The 18565-nt window shown below is 41.0% G+C and overlaps 1 protein-coding gene across 4 annotated transcripts in view; it reads left to right on the top strand.

Annotated features, from left to right (window-relative positions):
- Positions 1-18565, top strand: part of Tsc22d1 (TSC22 domain family member 1) — a 101246-nt gene that overhangs the window by 12346 nt on the left and 70335 nt on the right. The window contains exons 2-3 of one of the 4 annotated variants that reach the window (XR_004389618.1): positions 11142-11308; positions 12155-13794. The exons of 1 other annotated variant lie outside the window; for it this stretch is intronic. Coding sequence is in view for 1 of the 3 variants with exons in the window: in XM_032917664.1 (XP_032773555.1) it covers positions 11142-11184 (43 nt within the window). In the remaining 2 variants the exon portion in view is untranslated. Of the gene's footprint in view, positions 1-11141; positions 13795-18565 lie in introns of those variants that run through there. 2 more of the 4 variants (XR_004389617.1, XM_032917664.1) reach the window with 2 other exon arrangements.

Raw genomic sequence — 18565 nt, 5'->3', positions numbered from 1 at the left:
ATGACACCAGTTAAAATTGCCACGTGGTTATGGTGTATCTCAGTAGCAGTAGTAATAAGATTACTTTCATGTAATTTTTAATTTGTTTTTAGCTTAGCACTTAGACAATGCCCTCTTGAGGGTCTGTCCTGCCTTGGAGTTGATAGTTTCTGCCATGTGTTGTGTGCTGCTCAGACTCTAGTAACACCAGTGGTGGCTTTGAAGTAGAGCTGTAGAGAACCAATTCTACTGTCCGAGTTGTCTGAGCACAGAGGTGTTACTTAATCCTCAGGACATCTTTTTGGCTTCATATTTATCCTCATTTTACAGGTGAGGAAACTGAGAATAGAGAAAGAAGCCTTTTATTCAGGGTCACCTGCCTGTATAGTGGAATCTGGGATGTGTGTATGGAATTCTGGTTTCAGGGTTTGGACTTTGACTTTCTTCTCATGGCTGCAGCAAAATAACTGACAGGAAACGATGGGTGGGTGTTGGGGGAATGGGTATGAATGCTGCTGCTCAGCTCACTCTCCCATTTCCAGTCACCAGGACCCCCACCTATGGAACGGTGACCCCCACATTTAGTTCATTGTAGAGATTTCTTCATGCCTAAAGATTTCATTTTGTGGCCCTTCTAAACCTCAAGTCGAAATATCACACTTTAGCAGCATGTTATCAGAACCAGTTATCTGCATTCTCAAGTTAAAGTATGTTGGGAGGCACTGAGACACTGCATTTTCTGCTACCACAGTAGAATTATTAATAAAAACATTGTGATATAACAGAGGGCCCTTTGATTTTGTTTTGTATTGTGATTTGGCGTGTTGGAAAGGGTGGCTGTCAGGGTATTTTTGAAGAAAGGAAGACTCTAGTTAACTTTGTTAACTTTGTAAGGAAGGTCTGTGTTTGACCTCAGGCTCATCTTTTGATTGGTCTCTTTAGATAACTGTTGTATTTGTGACAGTTATACAGTTTCTTTTGTTGAACATAGTCCTGTTTTAAAATTTACTTTAAAAAGATAGACTTGAGTTTGCCATAAAAATATGCCCCCAACTGAGCACTTTGCCCTGAGTGCTTATGTCATTGGGCGTTGCTTCAGGAGTCCTTCGGTCACAAAGGCAATGAGCCTCGTGAGTGGCCACAGCCAGCGTCTGTTTTCTGTGAGGAGCCCAGTGATATGTCCGCAGCTCTCCTCTAGCATGCTCAGTAGGTCTTCCATCACACTCGCCCTGCATTGCTTTCGACTCCAGCATGGGCATGGCCGATGTTGTAGTTAACTGTAGAATCTGTATGGTGGTCCAGCATTTTCATCAGCCCTGTCCCGCTCCCCTTTCTCTCCTGCATATACCCTAGCTGCTGTCTTTACTGTTCTCTTCCTTCATGGAATTCCACACACGCTCATCAGTTACTGTTTGAAGTTGGGTGTTCACATTTGTTCAACTGCTGGAATCGGTAACACTTGATTCCTAGCAAGCACTTCTTTCAGTTTTAAGATTCGCAGAAGGGAGGATCGCGAACAGGACTATGGTTTTACGTCTATCCTCATGTCCTGTTGGATTAAAGACTACTCCACACTCCAGTCCTTTTAGCTTCTTCTCTTGGCAGATTTATACAATGAGGATAAATTTATAAGGGCCTGTGGACACCTGAGAGGAAGACAGTGATGGCATCCCTTTGCTGTGGTTAGCATTTCCAAGTTTATTGCCTCGTATTTTACTTGGAATTGTGGGAGTCTAATCACAATTCAGAAGAATAACAGGAGACACCTTTCTTTCATTTTTTTTTTTTTAAGACAGATCTCACTGTGTAACCCTTATTTGTCTTGGAACTTACTTACTGTGTAGCCTAGCCTGTCCTTAATGTCACAGAGATCTATCTGCCTTGCCTCCCAAGTGCCAGGATTAAAGGCAGATGCCACCACGTCCAGTGAGCCAGTTTAATGCTGTGAATGATCAGTAAATGAAACTGGCAGCAGTCTGTTTTCAGTTCTAAGCTTACTTATGGTGTTTGCCTTAAGCTCAGCATAACTTCCATTACAATAGTTTAAAAGCAGAAACCTCGTTCTAATTAATTGAGTTGTAATAGCGTACTTAATACTCAGGTCTTTCATTCTGAGTTGTTGCAGCTTATGTTTGTCAATGAACTACAGAAGTGCTGCCTTATATGAGCGATTAATAATGTAGTTTAATAGTGGTGTTTACCGCTTTTGCCCCTGTCTGCTGGAAGGTAAACCCATTTGTTGTTGGCAAGGTTTCGGTAGGTGTCTTACTTGAGAGTTGTTGCAGAAGTTAGTCACATTCGTTCTTGTCCATGAGTGAGCATGGGAGCTGTTGAAGGTGATGGCTGGGGTTTTTGGGGTGTGATGGGTATGGATTGTGCCCTGTCTGCTCCCTAACTCCCGCTGTCACTAGTAGGAGGGAGCAGCTGCTGGTGAAAGCACCTCAGTTTACACCCACACGGGGGCTGCTCCTAGACCTGCCAGGCCAGGCCAGAAGTTGCAGGAGAGCATCTTAAGGAGTTAAACTTGTGGAAGGTAAGGCTCATTTTGGGATTTTTCTTAGTTTCAATTATTTTTCTAGTTGTACTCAGAGTCTAAGCCCACGAGGCTTTACAATGGCTTATAAATAGATCTAATATGTAAAACCAAAAGCTTTTAAGAATAGAGGCTGGTCTAACAGAGCCAAGCTGTACTGTATTTGAGCTTTTGAATAGGGAACTTAAATCCCATTAATACTGAGTCTAAATACTGTGAGTACTGAATAACTGAGGTTTGAGTTAGAGATTGATCAAATCACCAGGAAATGAACAAAGAAAACCAGGACGGTGGTCAGCCATTAGAGAGGGCGGTAAGGAAAGACGCAGTTGTCACAGTTGGTAATTTTTGTGGAGCAACTTGGTACAACCTACTCTGCAGGGCTATTCTCCAGTCGTTGCCTACATTTGGAGGTCTCCTCATAGGAAGTTAAGATGGCAGCAGCTAGTTTAGGGCCTTGTCTGTTAATCCAGAGTGTTCTTCACAGTACTCCATGGAGATGGACTGTCTCAGAAACACCGAGTGCTTCGTACAGACCGAAAGATGTAAAGGGAAAAGCCCATGAGATCTTCCCGTGTTTTAAGCATCGTAGACCTTGATGTCTTCCAGATTAAGTGTGTGCTCGGTTGTTCCATATATAGTGCACATGACAGCTTTTGCATTCAGATAATTGATCAACAAGGCTGTTCGTGCTTTCAGCATATGATGAGGTAGATTTTACTGAGCGTCACTTTTGGCATCAGACCTGGTCTCTAGCCTATTTCTTTTAGCTCTTAACTGTATGACTCTGATAAGTGAGTTAAACTTTGTTAGTCCAGTTTCCTTACCTGATCTGTGGAGTAGAACATAACCCTGGTACTATTTGGGAAGATCAAAGGAGATAGCTGTGTAATACATCTGTGGCTGTGTTCATGGTCGCTGTTCATATTGCGCCAAGTTAGAAGGTCCTCTGTAGCATTATGAGTTAAAGTAGAGAGCTTGCCTGCCAGGCTAAGACTTCTACAGACGACAGCCTTCTCACAAGTCATTCTGGGTCTCTGTGATATTTGGTACAGTCTGGGTCACCAGGGTTACACGAAAGAACTTGTCTATACAGTGGCTTCTTTCTCATTTCTACCAAGCATGGTGTATATTGAGTGCCTTCATTCTGTTAAAAACAAACCTACTCCATTCAGTGGAGACACCAGGGGTTGGTTGTTTTTCTGAATTCCATTCTGAGTATCTGATGAATACGTGGGTTAAGTTCACAAATGCAGAAGTAGTTACTAAATACACTTTCCATCTTTGTTTCTAATGGGAGTGACGTGGACTGAGGGAAGGACAGTGTCATGTGGCAGAGCAGACTCAACTTCCAGAGGAAGGATCTGGAACTCTGTGAAGATTGTTTTAGATGGGCGCAGTGCCCCAAAGACCATCTGTTCAATTCTCAGCCCCATATGGGATGGTAAACATCTCAGAGATGAATGAGACTGATCAATCAGGTAATGACTCAGAATCAGGAGTTTTAAGGCTCGCAGATTCATTGAACTGCATTTTGAGCTTCTCTATAAACTTTCCAAATTTTTTTTTTTTTTTTTTAAATAATACTAGCTTGTCACGTGAGAAAAGCAAAGTTTGGAGCCCAAGAGTCTTGCCAAATGCTTTTTGTATCTCCTTGAGCCCATTTTTCTCTACATTTATTATCCTGCCATAACAGTTGGTGATGTTTCTGTCTTGCTTTTTGTAAGTATACATTCATATTAGAAATAAAAGTGTGATTATTGCCATGTGAGAGTGCACCAAAGTGGTGGTCACCAGATGCTTGGGAACATGCTCGCAGGAAGTGCTGCTGACACACCCTCCCTCGTTCAGCTGTCCCTGCCTTTGTAAACAGTTGGCAGTTATTAGGGGTGGAGTCTATACATGGTATTCTTCAGGAAATCCAAATTAGGTTTCAAGGAGCTAGCTAATACAAACATTTCAATTTTGTTGTTTGATTTTGTTTTGAGACAGGTTCTTGCTCTGTAACCTGGCCATAGTGTACTATATAGCTCACACTGTAAATAGTATTTGTTGTGTAGCCCAGGCTATCCTCCTGTAGTGATCCTCCTGAGGCGGCCTCTGAGTGGGGGGGAATTATAAATTGAGCCACCATGCATGCTTTAAAAAAACCTCAACTTTTGAGGTAAAATTTGAAGTCTTTTGTAGCCCAAGACATTTTTTTTTAAAGGGTGAAAAATCTGCCATGGAAGATGTTTTTGAGGATAATGCTACTTAATGTGGAGGGAGCTCTTCTGGGCTGCCATAGAACTGTGACGTCAACTCAGGCTTTAAAGTATTTGCTGAACTCTACATTTGAGGACAGAATGAGTTGTTGTTTTTGGTTTTTTTTTTTTTTTTTTTTTTGTTTTTTTTTTTTTTTTAACTTTTAGAAATACCACAATCTGGCATTATTTCTGAGTAATAAGCAGTCAGTGACTTTCAGAATGTGTGAAGGATACTAGATGAGTCATTCCATTAAAAGTATTGTTTTAATTGTGTGTGTATATGTGTGTGTGCACGCATGTATTTGGGTGTAAGTACCTGAAGAGGCCAGCAGAGACTCGAGCTCCCTGGAGCTGGATTCACAAGGGATTATAAACCTCCTGGCACAGGGCGCTGGGCACTGGCTTCGGATCCTCTGCGAGAAGGTTACACAGAGCCGTCCCTCTGGTCCCTCCCTCTCCACCCACCACTCCCCCTTCCTTCCTTCTTAATTTTATTTATGTTTATGGGAGTTTTGCCTGCACAATGTTTATGCCTAGTTCTGTGGGATGCTAGAAGACAGTATTGGATCTTTTGAACTAGAGTTGCCGACAGTTGCGAACCACCATGTGGTGCTGGGAACTGAGCCCCAGCCCTCTGGAGTTGCAGACAGTACTCTTCACTGCTCAGCCGCCATTCTAACACCAGGCTTTATTTCTTAGTGGAGGCTTAGGTCTCCGGCTTGATCAGAAAATAAATTCCTGTAGCAGTGGCACCGTCAGGGATTAAAACCAAATGCACTGTGAACTCAAAGCATTCTGTCTGTCTTTTGCTTTGCTTTGTTTGTCAGACAGGGTTTTATGTAGGCAAGGCTGGTCTTGAATACCTAATCTTCCCTAACCTCCCAGTGCTAAGATTAATGTTAAAAAACAAAATAAAACAAAACATAAAAAACCCACCCCCTCTTTTTTTTTTTTTTTTTTTTCTTTTTTCTCTTTTTTTCTTTTATACAGCATTTCACTACTTAGCCCTACCGGGCCTTGAACTCACAGAGGTCAGCTTTTCTGTGCCTCCTGAGTGCTGGAATTAAAGACCTGCTCCACCAAGTCTGGCCCAAGTCCCATCTCAAGAGTCGTTGGTTTGATGGTGATAGGCGTTCTTTTCACCTCACTCTCTTTGGCAGCATTTTCCTTCTTAGTTAGACATTGTTACCATCAAAATTTTGTTCTCAAAATTTTTGAAAAGTTGAAAAAAACCATGAAAGCTTTGAATAATTAGTAAGACACGAGGATTTGAAATACAGATAATCAGGTTGGACGGTTTTAGTCTGTGGGGGCAGTACAGTCTGAGTGTTGAGTAGGGATCTTTCTTGGTGAGCGGGAGACAACACAGGCTTTATTAGTTTCTTTTAATTTGCTACTGTGAAACTTTAGGTTCACAATGACATACCGTTATTTCCATTGAGATTAGTTATCGGGGAAACAATGGACTAAGTTATCCTGAATCTGGAAAATGCTTTATATTTCTTTTCAGTGACTATTACATGGTGATAGCAACTGATTCAGCACCTTTTGGTTTTTTAATTTTCGCCTTTCATGTTGAAGCAGAAGGAGTGAGTCGTGCAGTCTTTTTAGAAACTACCACCCAGCTTTCCTTGGCATTCCTATCACAAATCTAGAAATTTGGAAATCAGTAATCAGTCTGTGGGCTGGTTTTGAACTTTGACATATTGTCAGAGTTTTAGGGTCCAGTCTAGATTCCCATGTTGTACTTGGTGGTCGCATCTTGGCAATGCCTTCATCCTGTGTTGGGTCTCACTGTCTTTAGAGTGTACCAGCCAACTCGGTTCTGTTTTCTCCTGATGGGATGATGATAGGAGTGTAGTAGCAGAGGATTGCTGCTGTGTCCTGCCTGCCCATGCCTAGATCAGGAGCTGCCTGCTCTCCAGTCGCCCCAGTGCTGGAGTTGTCTCAATCGTTGATCAAGAGGGTTTTTGTTTCTCTCTTTGCTTTGTGGAGGTGATGGCCTGGGCCAGCATTATGTATTCTGTTTCTTGTTCTTGTCTTGATTTAGTGTCTGACATCCTTATTGCCTCAGGGTCTTTTCAGTTGTATTCTTCATCTTGTTGTTGTTGGTGACCAATAACAGTTTTTGCCATAAATGGATTAAGATACTAAAGGAATTGATTTAGTCAGTGAAACAAGAGTATTGTCTGTTGTCTTTTTTAGCTCTTTCTGAGTATTTATACAGTGTACAACTCGGGGTCCTAGGATAAAAAATACAGTGGAGGCGTCTCTTGACTGTCCTAAGAACAAAGCCAGTAATTTATACTAAGAAGACAAGCTGGCATAAGGAGCTTTTGGAGAGGGAACAGGAGGCTAACTAGAAAAGCACAGTTGAGTGACTCGAGACTTAAAATGACTCTCAGTGATGCGGCAGGTCACATAGACCGCTCTCTCTTCAGAGGCAGATTTAGGATGTTTGTGCTGTGCCTTTCCTTTGGGGTTGCCCCTCGTTGGCAGAACTTAGCAGGTCTGCTTTCTGATTGCCCTTTGCCCATCAGTCTTCCATAAGTTGACTGCCTTAAATGTAGTGCGTTAAGGATTGTCTCCATTTTCAGCCCTTTACTCGATCGTATGCCCTAGTTCATGTGAAGACACATTTGGTTAGTTACCCTCTCTTGTCCTTTTCACAGAACTTGACATTTAAGTCTAGTGCTGTGACTTCAGTCCCAGCAACATTTTGAACATTACTTTTTTCAAAAGGATGAAAGAACATTTATAATGGGACTTTGTTACGTGGGAGGGAGTTTCGTTGTCTGTTGGGTGGTTTGTTTTGAGATGGGGTCTGACTATGTAGCCACACTGGTTTGGCACTTGGCAGATCTGGGTTTGGTCTCGTCTCCTGTCTGAACTCTGATACAATGGATGAAGATGTTTCCTTAAGAATTAAAGTTGAGCCATGTAGTGTCTACTTGTGTATTAGCCAGGAAACACAGTTCTCCTTACCGTTGTCTTGACTAGTGCGCTTCACTTGGAAAACATGCACTGAATTATTTATTCAGGGTGGCACACACTGTCCTAGGGCCTGGAGAGCAAAGATTCTGCATTTATTTAAAAGACAAAGCAAAACATTTTCTTTTGATGACCAACTTGGAACGGTTATAGACAGGAATCTATAGGAAGTTTATTTTTAAATGGACGTTCTTTTGAACCAGTGAGAGTGCTGGAAGGTAAGAAAAAGATGCTGTGGTAGTGACCAAGTCATTTATGCTGTCTTCCTTTATAAATCTGCACACTGGTAGGCAGCAGATTAACTAGATCAGGGGCTGCACAGTCTGTAAGGGAGAACCACATCTGTGGGCAGACTGTTGTGTGGTCCAAGCACTAGGGAGGCAGAAGTGGAAGATCAAGGCCATCTTGGGCTCCGAGAGGCCCTGCCTCAAAAGCAGCAACAAAAATGATGTTCCAGTGCATTGGTTAAAAATAAGTAGGTATAGCGTTCTCTTTTTCTTTGATAGTAGGAATGCGTATAATACAGTAAATACTAAGGGCAAATTTTACAGATAGTCTCATTTGATAGACATTTCCAAGGAACATGTCTTTGTCAGTGGGACGTGTAAATGCAGATAATGCTAAGTATATATAAAAATACTTAGTGTTTCTTTTTGGTTTGAACGTAGCTGGATTTTCTGTAAGAATCTTCAGAAATGTAGACAATCAGAGAATGTTGACGATTGCTGACCTGTGGGTACAGAGGCCATTCACGTCCTTGCTGTGACATTATAGCATGACAGAGTTTATGACTGTGGTTTGAAATTTATTCTCTGTAATTAAGTCTTAGTCTTGCAGAAAGCTTAGTTTTCCCCTTAAAAATCTCACATAGAGGAATGCCTTGGGTGGTCAACGTTGATGATTTTCACTTCATGACCTCATCTTGAAATTGTACATTTTCTGTATAAAATCATCAAATCCAACTGGGATTTTAATTTACAGTAAAAAGAATACCAGCTCTCTTGAATGGTTTCAGAGTAATTTTTATTTGGCGAACGTTTGTTGTTGAGTAAGAGCATGTCAGAGGCCTGGTGCTAAAGGCAGAATAAAGGACTGTCTTGAGAGAAATGGGACTTTGGGAAGCTCGCACTGACCTTGCTCTGTAACTGAACATACAGAGTTTAAGGCTTCCTTTCTGTGGTCCCTCTTGTTTTCAAGCCAAGATGGCTGTGTTTTTAACCTGTATTCTTGAAGCTGTAAAAATAAATGTTTAGAAGTAATCAGCTTAGAGCTTCTGCTGAAGTTGTGAACCCAACCTAATCTCAAGATGACCTTCGTCTTTTTCCAGCTTTCACCCAGCTCTGTGTTATGATTGGTATTTGATTATTGGGGGGAAACTGGGAAATTTTGGAAAAAATCTCAACCTTTGTTTATAATTTCTGAATAGATTTTAAAAACTCTACCTTGATATCGTTAAATTTTACTTAGATTTCATCAATGTAGAATTCTTAAGTAATCATCAGTATACTTATACTGAAATATTATCACAAAAGGAAGGACTTTCCAACAAGATTAACTACTGTGGGGTAACTTTCGCAGCACCATTTCTCTATCGCTTACTTGGAGACATCCACAGGGCGTGTGTCTGAGGCAACTTCGATGCACTGTGTCCATGCCGTTCTCGCAGCAGAGTTACTAAGGACAATTCCAGCCGTAGGAACGTCATTGATGTCCTTCAGTTCTAAGGACTAGAAGCGTTTCTCTAGATAGTCTGTACTCAGGTACTCAGGCCTTGGTTCTAATGTGTGCTGCTCTCTTTCGTCATTCCTGGTCTCCCTCCCCAAGGAGATAACACTGGGCAGCCCTTTAAAAACCACACTGTCTACAGCAGTCTGTTGGCAATCTATCAGGCACTGTGATCGAGGACTGCGTGCTGCCACTTTGGCCTGTGAAGCACTCTGTTGATTCCATATCTCCCTAGGTGCCAATCGCACCTCCTGTTAACTTTGGTGGTTTTGTTTTGCTTTTCCATTTAATTTTTGGAATTATAGGTTGGGTGGCTAAATTTATCACAGACTCCTTTTATTAGGCCACATTGTCGTTATTCCTCATTTGTGCAGAGTGGGGTGTGTTGCTAAGTAGAAGTGTTCAGCTTTCTCTTCACCTCCAGGCTTAGAGAAAGTTGAGTCTAAACGTTGTTAGATAATGGAGTAACCATTCCTTTTCAGCTTTGGTATGTTTCCACACTGGCTGCCAGAGCCAGGAGGAAGTGAAGGCAGTAGACACTGTCATGGTCACTGCCTCCTTAATGCTGAGATGTAACCTTTGTTGGTTGTTTGGTAGAGAACAGGACAGCACAACCCTCGGTCCACTACCAGGTAAGGAAACCTTGTGATAACCAGTTGGTGTGAGGGGAAGATAACTTGGCTGCATTTCCCCTCCTTCATTCACCCAGAATATAACATGTCCCAGAAATAGGACACCACGGCTGACTGATACATGCAGACTTAAGCACGCTGTGTATGAGATAACAGGTCACCCCGAGGCAGTGCTGTTAGTCCCTGTAACTGTAAGTCTGCACTGCCTCTGCTTCTCCTTGAGCCTTCCCTGATCAGACACTATGTGCTCTTGAACCTCTGTCCTGTAGTAAAACTATTTCCAGCATCTTCACCTTCATCTATTGTTTGGTATACTTTGATGTTTTAATTTCTACATTCTGGCCACTAATGATTATTCCTGGTCCCTCTTGACTCCAAATAAAAGGATTATGCATTTATAAAAATTTATATCTAGTACTATGAACATTGTCCTGCCTCCAGTTCCAAGGATTGCTGATTGCTTGAAGAAGAAACCTTTTTCATTGACATTAGTCAGAGTTTTGATAAAACTCCAGTTTAACCTGTTTTCAAGCTATAATATTGGCCTATAATGTTGATCAGTCTGTCTAAATTACTGCAATTTAAACCATTGAGTTGAGCTCTATAGACATTCCTCTTTTACTATGATGATTCTGTTTCTACTTTCCAATCCATCCTCTTCTCTTCAATAGAAGAATTAGCTGGGATCTTCTGATATATCTCAGGCTGAATGCCTTCTCCCTGTCCCTTTAAACAAATATGATCTTGTTTCCCATAATAACTTATGGTTTATGTTTTTGCTCTGATCTTCTGTTTGAAGTTGAGTGATTTGTCACAGAGTATGTTATGGCTTAGACCAGCACAGGCCCCTTCTTAGTAGCTACCAAGGAAGTCAATCGTTTGTGGTAACAGATTTCTACAATTGAAATTAAGATGGTGCTTAAGAAAGTTTGTACCAAGACCGCTCCTTTTTGTTCTGAGGATAAGCCATTACAAACTCAAATGACCAGAGTATGCAATTTTTTAATAAGAGTTTTTTCTTAAATCTATATTCAGCTCTATTTCAGTGCTTCTCTCCTACCAGAGGTGCAAGGAGTGATCCTAGAGCCACAGATACAGCCAAGACCACGGGGAGCTTTGACGTCAGGGCTCCACTTTCTCCACTGAGCCCTTGGAGACAGAATACCCAGCTTCTGGAGAGAGTGGGAAAGGATAATAAACAAGTGGGTGCTTTCCGTTACTTACTGGGGTTTATCTGTAGAGTGGAGTGTCTTTCCATTGCCCATTTATTCTGTTGGTGATCCCCTTGGCTTCTTCCCAGAGCCAGGTGCGACTCTGTGTTTCCTGAGAGAACTGTCTAGTGCCCATTCACAAAACAACCGCAAATCTATTTATTTCCTCTCCAGATAATTAATGCAGTGGCTAATCTGGGGCACACACAGTTTGTTCCATGCCTGTGTAGTTCACAGGAATTAAAGAAAGGCAGTCATTTTCTGCATGGGCCTTTATTGTAACAGTGGACTTGATAGAGTTCTTGTAGAGTCCGGAAATTGAAGTTTCTGTGCTTCATCTTTGAACTAGACACCTGAAATCTCTAAACTTATATAGTTGAATATTCAGGTGTCACCCTGGCCTGTTAGTGAGGGTATTTTGGTCTTTTTTTCTACCTTAAGTGTTAGGCCTTCACACTCAGTCTCTTAGGAGATGGAATTTTAGGACTGTTGTGGCTTTACTGTCAAATGTAGGCTTCATTCTTTAAGACAATAAATATGAACGAATATAAGTTTCAGAAGTTAATGTCCCTGAAAGCTATGTAATCAAGTTTTCTAGTCCCTTGGAATGTAACTTATGCCAACACTGTATTTTTTCCTAGGGCATTAAGATGGTTCTTTCTTAGTTTCTCTGATGCCAGGGGTAGGGTGTGAGTCCAGGCATTTCTTACCATCTGCAGTGGGTAGAATGTGAACTTGGTGCCTTGGCAAGTTTTCATTGTTTCCTTGGTGGCTTCTTCTGTGACTCCAGGTATCTTGATAATGGGAGACCGGTTTATTTGTTCTCTAATTGCCCAGATTTCTTTCAACTGGTAAAACATCATACCTCTTCAGCAAAAGGAACTCCTCTAGCAGAGCCCTCATGGATGATATCTGTCACACATGGCAGCACCTGCAGTTTGGAAGGCAGTGGTGAATGGATCCATGCAATATGTCTAGAAGACACAAGGATGAGCCAACCACCTGATCTTGTTACTTACAAACTTTTAAGATTTACTCTGGTTTACTTTTGGTCTGAAAATGGAAAGGCTCAAGTAATGAAGTAATCTTTTCATTTTGGAGTTTTACATGGCCATGAAAATATTTCTTATTCTGAAGACTGAAATAGAGGAAGCTTGAGAGTCTTGTCTTTCAAAGCAGCTCTCTGTATCCGTTTCACTTAAAGATTTGTGGAACTGAAAATCATTTTAATCACATAGGCAACCCCCACTTTAAAAAGTAGCGTAAAAAAAATACAGAAAGCTTGAGGAACCCTTCTACCACCTCCTCCTTTGTCACCCAGTGCTAAAGGGGACAGCAAATAAAGGGTGAGCTCGAGTCTTAGTGTTAGGATGTACTCTTGGCTCATCTCTTGCTGGCCCCGAGCCTTATTTTTGCTGTAATTTATCAAATGATGAAAGCTGTGGAGCTGTCTTCTGTGTTCCTAGGCAGTAAATAAACGCCTGCTAGGGTTTACGCTGCACTGACGGCGTCCTGCCGCTGAGTGATGGAGCAGAGGTGCCCGTCAGAAAGAACCTGTAGGTGTGAGTGGTCTTGAGGTACTTGTCCAAATTACCAATTGGCAGAGGCTGTCAAAATGACATTTCTTTCTTTGGTTATCTAGTAACTGGCCAGTCAAAACTATTGAAGAAAACCATGACAGTCACCTGATACTGCCAGTTCCTTTTAAGTTAGAGTAAGTTTTAAGAAGAGAAATTGTAGAATTAATAATAGGACTACTAAAATGTTAGCCTCTTAAAATTTAAGACTATCAGCTAAGAGATAATCTACTTTTAGTCTTTCTTGGCTATAAGAACTATTTCTTAATTATAAATCATTTTTTAAAAGTATAATGCTTAAAAAGTAGATATTAAAGATAATTTTGAACGAAAAAATTCCCCATGGAACTCTGAATTCCTGTAGAATGATTACAGCTTTGTAGTCCTGACTTAATAAGATAATTCACAAGTGCATATAAACGAAAAACAAATGAATATTTTAGAAGGAATTCAGAACTGAAAGCAAGATTTACATAGAAATCCTGTGGCATTCTTTAAAGCACAGTACAACCCATTTTATGGCCTGAGTCCACTAGCCTTTTGTCTTGGCACTGAAGACAAAGTGATTTAACCTTGGAATCTCAAGCTTTAATGAATTTCAGCTCTGTCCCTTAAAGTATGCAAATGAGATGTAAGTTCATATCCACTCCCCATCACTACAAGCTACTGCAAAGGGAAACTGTGTATCACTGTGAACTGTTTTGTTTGGATTTTAATTTTGATGCATTTTCTTTTTAGATTCTTAAAGAACATTTTCGTGTCACAATATGCAATCTATATCTTTCCATGTTTACTTTATGAATATTAATATAAGTGATTTTTCTCTAGAATGATATATTGTGTAATATTTGTATTATGTGATCATTTGAAAACTAATAAATATTTTCTCCATGAAAAAAATGCACTTACTGATAAATGGCTTATTTTTGTTTCAGGAGTAGAAAGTGAAAAATTGCAACCATATTTTTAAGTGTACTTAAATGTGTCTTTTGCTAAGTATTTCTGAATATATTGTTTTCTAATTTTTTTTTTTATCTTGGAAAAAATCCTCTAATTGTTAAAATTCTAGAGTCAATATAGTAAATATTAGGAGTAATTTGATCACATTTCTGAGATTAGATTAATCAAAATATAACGCCTTACAAAATAGCATACATAAATTGTTCCTCTGCTTAAAGCAGAAACTATTGGAAATAGTGACTGATTGGAGAATCACCCAAGTCATGAGGTATCACCAAGAAAAATGTTTTCTGTTTACTGTTCAGCTTGAACAAATAGTAGACCTTGACTTGAGAGTCCCGTGCCTTTAACTTCTCCAGACACGGGTGACTCTGGTCTTCATAGCTGTATATATTCACCTCCCTGCGGCAGCCGTCATGCCCTTCCCTTTTCCTGCTGGGTCTGTTAGAGGAACCAGGTGACAATAAGTGAAGCTCAGAAAGTGGACTCCTATACTTTAAATTACCCAAGATGGAGTCCCACACGAGAAATAAAGCTTGAGGCTTGACAGCCTAGCGATTTGGCTTCCCAAGGAAATGCTACTCTGAGCAAAATGAGCGCTATAAGTGGGAGGTTTAACTTGAAATACCTACTACACTGGGGCAGGGGAAATGAAGCCAGGATTTTTTGGTCTTGTTCATCGGGTAAGTTTGGAAAAGATGAGTTAATGTTCTATTAAAGGGCAGAGTGCCTAATGTTAGAATTGAGTCGTCGAGAGGTTCGCAACCCCGTTTGAGAGGAAGGCTGTGTTTCTCCACACAAGCTCTTTGATTACAAAGATAATGACAAAGGGAGAGGTGTCCGTGCTGCGTTTGCAGTCTTCCCTGTGCTATCATTAGCCCTCCCTCACAATAAAGCATGGCAAAGTGGAAATGTGGTTATTCCCACATGCTCAGGAGTCAGGCCTGGCCTCTGGCTTCACCACTGAATAGCTTAGCTGTGGTATTAACATACTTGGTTTTTTGTATGTGGTAAAATAAAAGTTGGGTTTTGGGGTTTTGGTTTTTTGGAGAAAGATAGACCTTTGGATAGCTTCTGTCTATGAAAAGTCACAAGCCAGTGACTATGAGATCCTGACCTTTAAACTTACTGCAAGTCTGCACACAGCTCACTTTTCTTTGCCCCATTGAGCAGAATGTCTATGCTTGGGTTTTCTAAGCAAGGTTTTTTTCCCTCCCATTTGGTTGTTTTTGTTACCTGTTAAAAGGATTTCATATTAATTGGGTTCTAAAGGTAAAAACAAAAAAAACAAAACAAAAAAAAATCAAAGTAATCACACAGGTGCCTTGGAGTTTTTCCACTAGTAAAATCTAAGGCAAAATTAGATTATTATAGTAAAAATTCTACAGAACTGTGAAGTGTGCGTCGGAGTTTTCAGAAATTCTGGTCAGAGGGATCCTCTACACAAGAGGTAAGGCATGCTGCAGGTAGACGAGCTTCAGGATGCGGTCAGCAGTGTCCTGACGACAGCACCCCAGCAGGGTGGGTTGGCTTCTCTGCAAAGATAAAGGAGCAGGAATGGGATTTTCCAGAAACTTCCCAGTCCACAGAAAGCCACAGATGTGTTTTTACATGTTTGCGGTTTATTTAGAAAGATATCTGTAGACATTGTATTTTTCTTTATGTACAAGTAACCTAATATTACGGGTGCCGAGGTCACTTCTACCTGTCCTCTCAGTGTTCTCGACCCATTCTTAATTTAGTGGGTCTTACTTGAGACAGTCTTCTTGTGTAGCACAGGCTGTCTGAAACTTGTGATCCTCCTGCCTCAGCCTCCTGAGTGTATCACTTCCGGCCTTTAGTGTGGTGTTTTGCATCCTGTGAGGGCTGTGAAAGCACTGGACTTGGCATGGAAATGTGGGTTCTTCAGTCACCGCCCGGCCCCACTTCGTCCTCTCGTTTCCTTTGCTTTACACCTAGATTTAGAAAATATTAAATCTTTATTTAGAAAATATTAAATCTTTATTTTGGTTTAATAAATGAAGGATTTTATAAAAATTCACTTAAGGTAATCCCATATTTCTAAGAGTAAGAAATAATGTCTAGTATATAAAAGTAATTGAAAAGGGAAAGTTATACTATTATATTCTATCCGTAAGGACAGTTCAGTAGGTTAAAAAGCTTGAGTGTTAATACTTAGTGTATCTGAGAGAAATTCAGTCTTGACTATGGTAGAAAACCAGTTAGAATTTTTTTCTTAAGGTCACAAGTGTCATTGACTCATGAGAGGTAATATAGAAAACAACATGAATTATATCGCATTTAAGCTGTCTTCATAAGAACTCCAGTTTGTCATCATTCTGCTTTTACTTAGAAGGATTTTAAAATCTCTTCTACTTCTTAGTATAAAACAGAATAATTGCTGGTGTAAATCTGTCATCAGCTCACCCTTTGATGACATAGATGGTTCTGAGTTTGGGATAGTTAGTTCTAAGAAGAATCTGACCCAGAATTTGCTCCAGTGTGCATTATAAATGTGATCTTTAACCAGTTTATCACCCCTGTACATACATCTTGATGGATACATAGAAACAGTGTAGCATTTCTAATTCCACACTATTCACAAATAGGAAATGTGTGGAAGACTCAGCCACAGCTGGGACTGGATCTTACTGGCCCTCCTGGATGGCAAAACAAGTTTGATCCTTGTCACATATGACACTCGTAATGATGTCTAGTAGTTGGTCCCGTCAGCTTTGAGCCCCCTTTCTTCTAGATCAGGCATTGCCCTACCCTTACGCATAAAGCACGTCTTTGGGAGCCTTATAGGTCTCTGAACATGTTTGGATTTTCATTGTTTCTTAATGTGTAACATTGACCCAGCACAATACAGATGTGTCTGACTATTAAAACCCAACCTTCCTTGTCCATGGGATCTTATGTCATATATACATATGTCATATATATGTATCCTATATAAGTCCTTACGTATTTATCCCGTAAGCCCTTGTTTATTATGCTGAGGTTGTCTTACAAAGGGATTATTTATAAGAATCAGATCAGTAGTCAAACTGTACAAGGTGCATAGTTTAGTAAAAGAATAGAGTCAAGGAAATAGGTAAGACCTTGGAAAATCAGATACAAAAGTATAATCTCCACTTACGGTATTTTGGGCTTGCTTGCTTAGTTCTGACACAGATAACTGAATTGCGTGTTAAATGACCTGTATAATATAAAATGTTACTCTTCCAGGATGTCCTTGCAGATTTAAGGGTAATCAGGACTTTTGGAGCCAAACTATTGTTACATGGCTGGCATGAGGAAATGAACTTGTGCTTAGTAACAGAATTAGAAATGAGAAGCAGTGCTTCTTTGGAACAGTTTGGGAAATTCACCACACCACCGAAGATGGTGACGAGTAGATGCGGAAGCCTGAGTTCTAGTGCAGTTGCAGTTCTGTGCTGTGCGTTGAGGTGAAACCCAGTTACCCTGCAGCACAGTGTCGCTGGAACTCAGCACTTTCTTTAGTTGCCAGTCAGGATGTTTAGTTCTTCACCGGAACCCAAGGCTGACCTCCAGGAAGATATGAGGAGCTTACTGGTCTCTGGAGTGCGAATGGATGTGCTCAAATCCAGGATATCAAGTGCCTTTTATAAAATGGTGTGGTATATGTGTGTTCCTACCCACAACTATTAACATGTCTGATCATCTCTGGACTTGCCGATACACTGGCACTTAGGAGCAACAATAAGACCTGCCCTCCTCATGCATAGTAAGACAACTTTTAACCCCTAGTGTTTTCAGTCCGAAATGTTGGATCCACAGGTATGGAGGAGGGAGGGCCTACTGTCCTACTTTGGCAGAATTAGGATTTTGGAGAAAACAAGGATATTCTTTACATAGCTACAGTGGACACACTTCTTGGGTGCTGTGCCTAACCTTACCCAGTGGTTCAGCTAACCTATGAGAAAGTTGGGGGTATTTCCATTTTCTATGCCAAGCAACTCCGCTTTTATAAAAATCCGCCCAAGAGCGTACTGCCGATGGGCAGAAGAGATGCCATTTCAAAGTCTGTTAGTTTGAAGAATTCTACTGTCTGATCAAAAATCTTTGCCAAAAGAAGGTGGGTTATTTTCATAGAATGCAGTATCAGGTCTACATCGGTTCACTTAGTGTGTGCTCCCAGACTTTGAAAAGTTTGGGAATTAGAGAGAAATGCACCAGACAGTGAGGCGGACATCTCTCCTGTATTCTCTTTTCACCTAGTGCGGCCCTCTATGTTTCTGTTCGTGCTGTGTCCTGTGCCAGATTACACACTGTCATCATTCACTGATGGCATCAGAAAAGGCTCACCGACCTAGGACTCCTAGGGGCTCCTGCTCACGGTGTGGCTAGGTCCTGTGGTAAGCGCATGCTCGGCTCCATTATACACAAAGCTGTCATGAAGGCAAGTGCCTTGATGTCAGAGCTATCACCCCTCCTCTCCTCCCAAAACCCCAGAAAAGATTTGATTTTCCTCTGTAATAATTTTCAAAGTGTAGTTTGGGACTGGCTGCCCCTGGGCACCAGGGCTTGGAGGTGAGGAGGCATCTTAGAAATAGATTCTTTGGCCATCCTGTTTTGCATCCCTGCCAGCAGTGACTGAATCCTCTAGCCCCCAAATCTCCTCAGCGCTTGGTGGCATCTGGTTTGGGCTGTTCATAGTTTGAGCTCACAAGTCCCTGGCCATCCT

This window comes from Rattus rattus, chromosome 12, assembly GCF_011064425.1.
Source record: "Rattus rattus isolate New Zealand chromosome 12, Rrattus_CSIRO_v1, whole genome shotgun sequence".
Classification (NCBI taxonomy): domain Eukaryota; kingdom Metazoa; phylum Chordata; class Mammalia; order Rodentia; family Muridae; genus Rattus; species Rattus rattus.
Note: the sequence above shows the minus strand (reverse complement) of the source record. Positions and strands in the feature narration are given on the sequence as shown.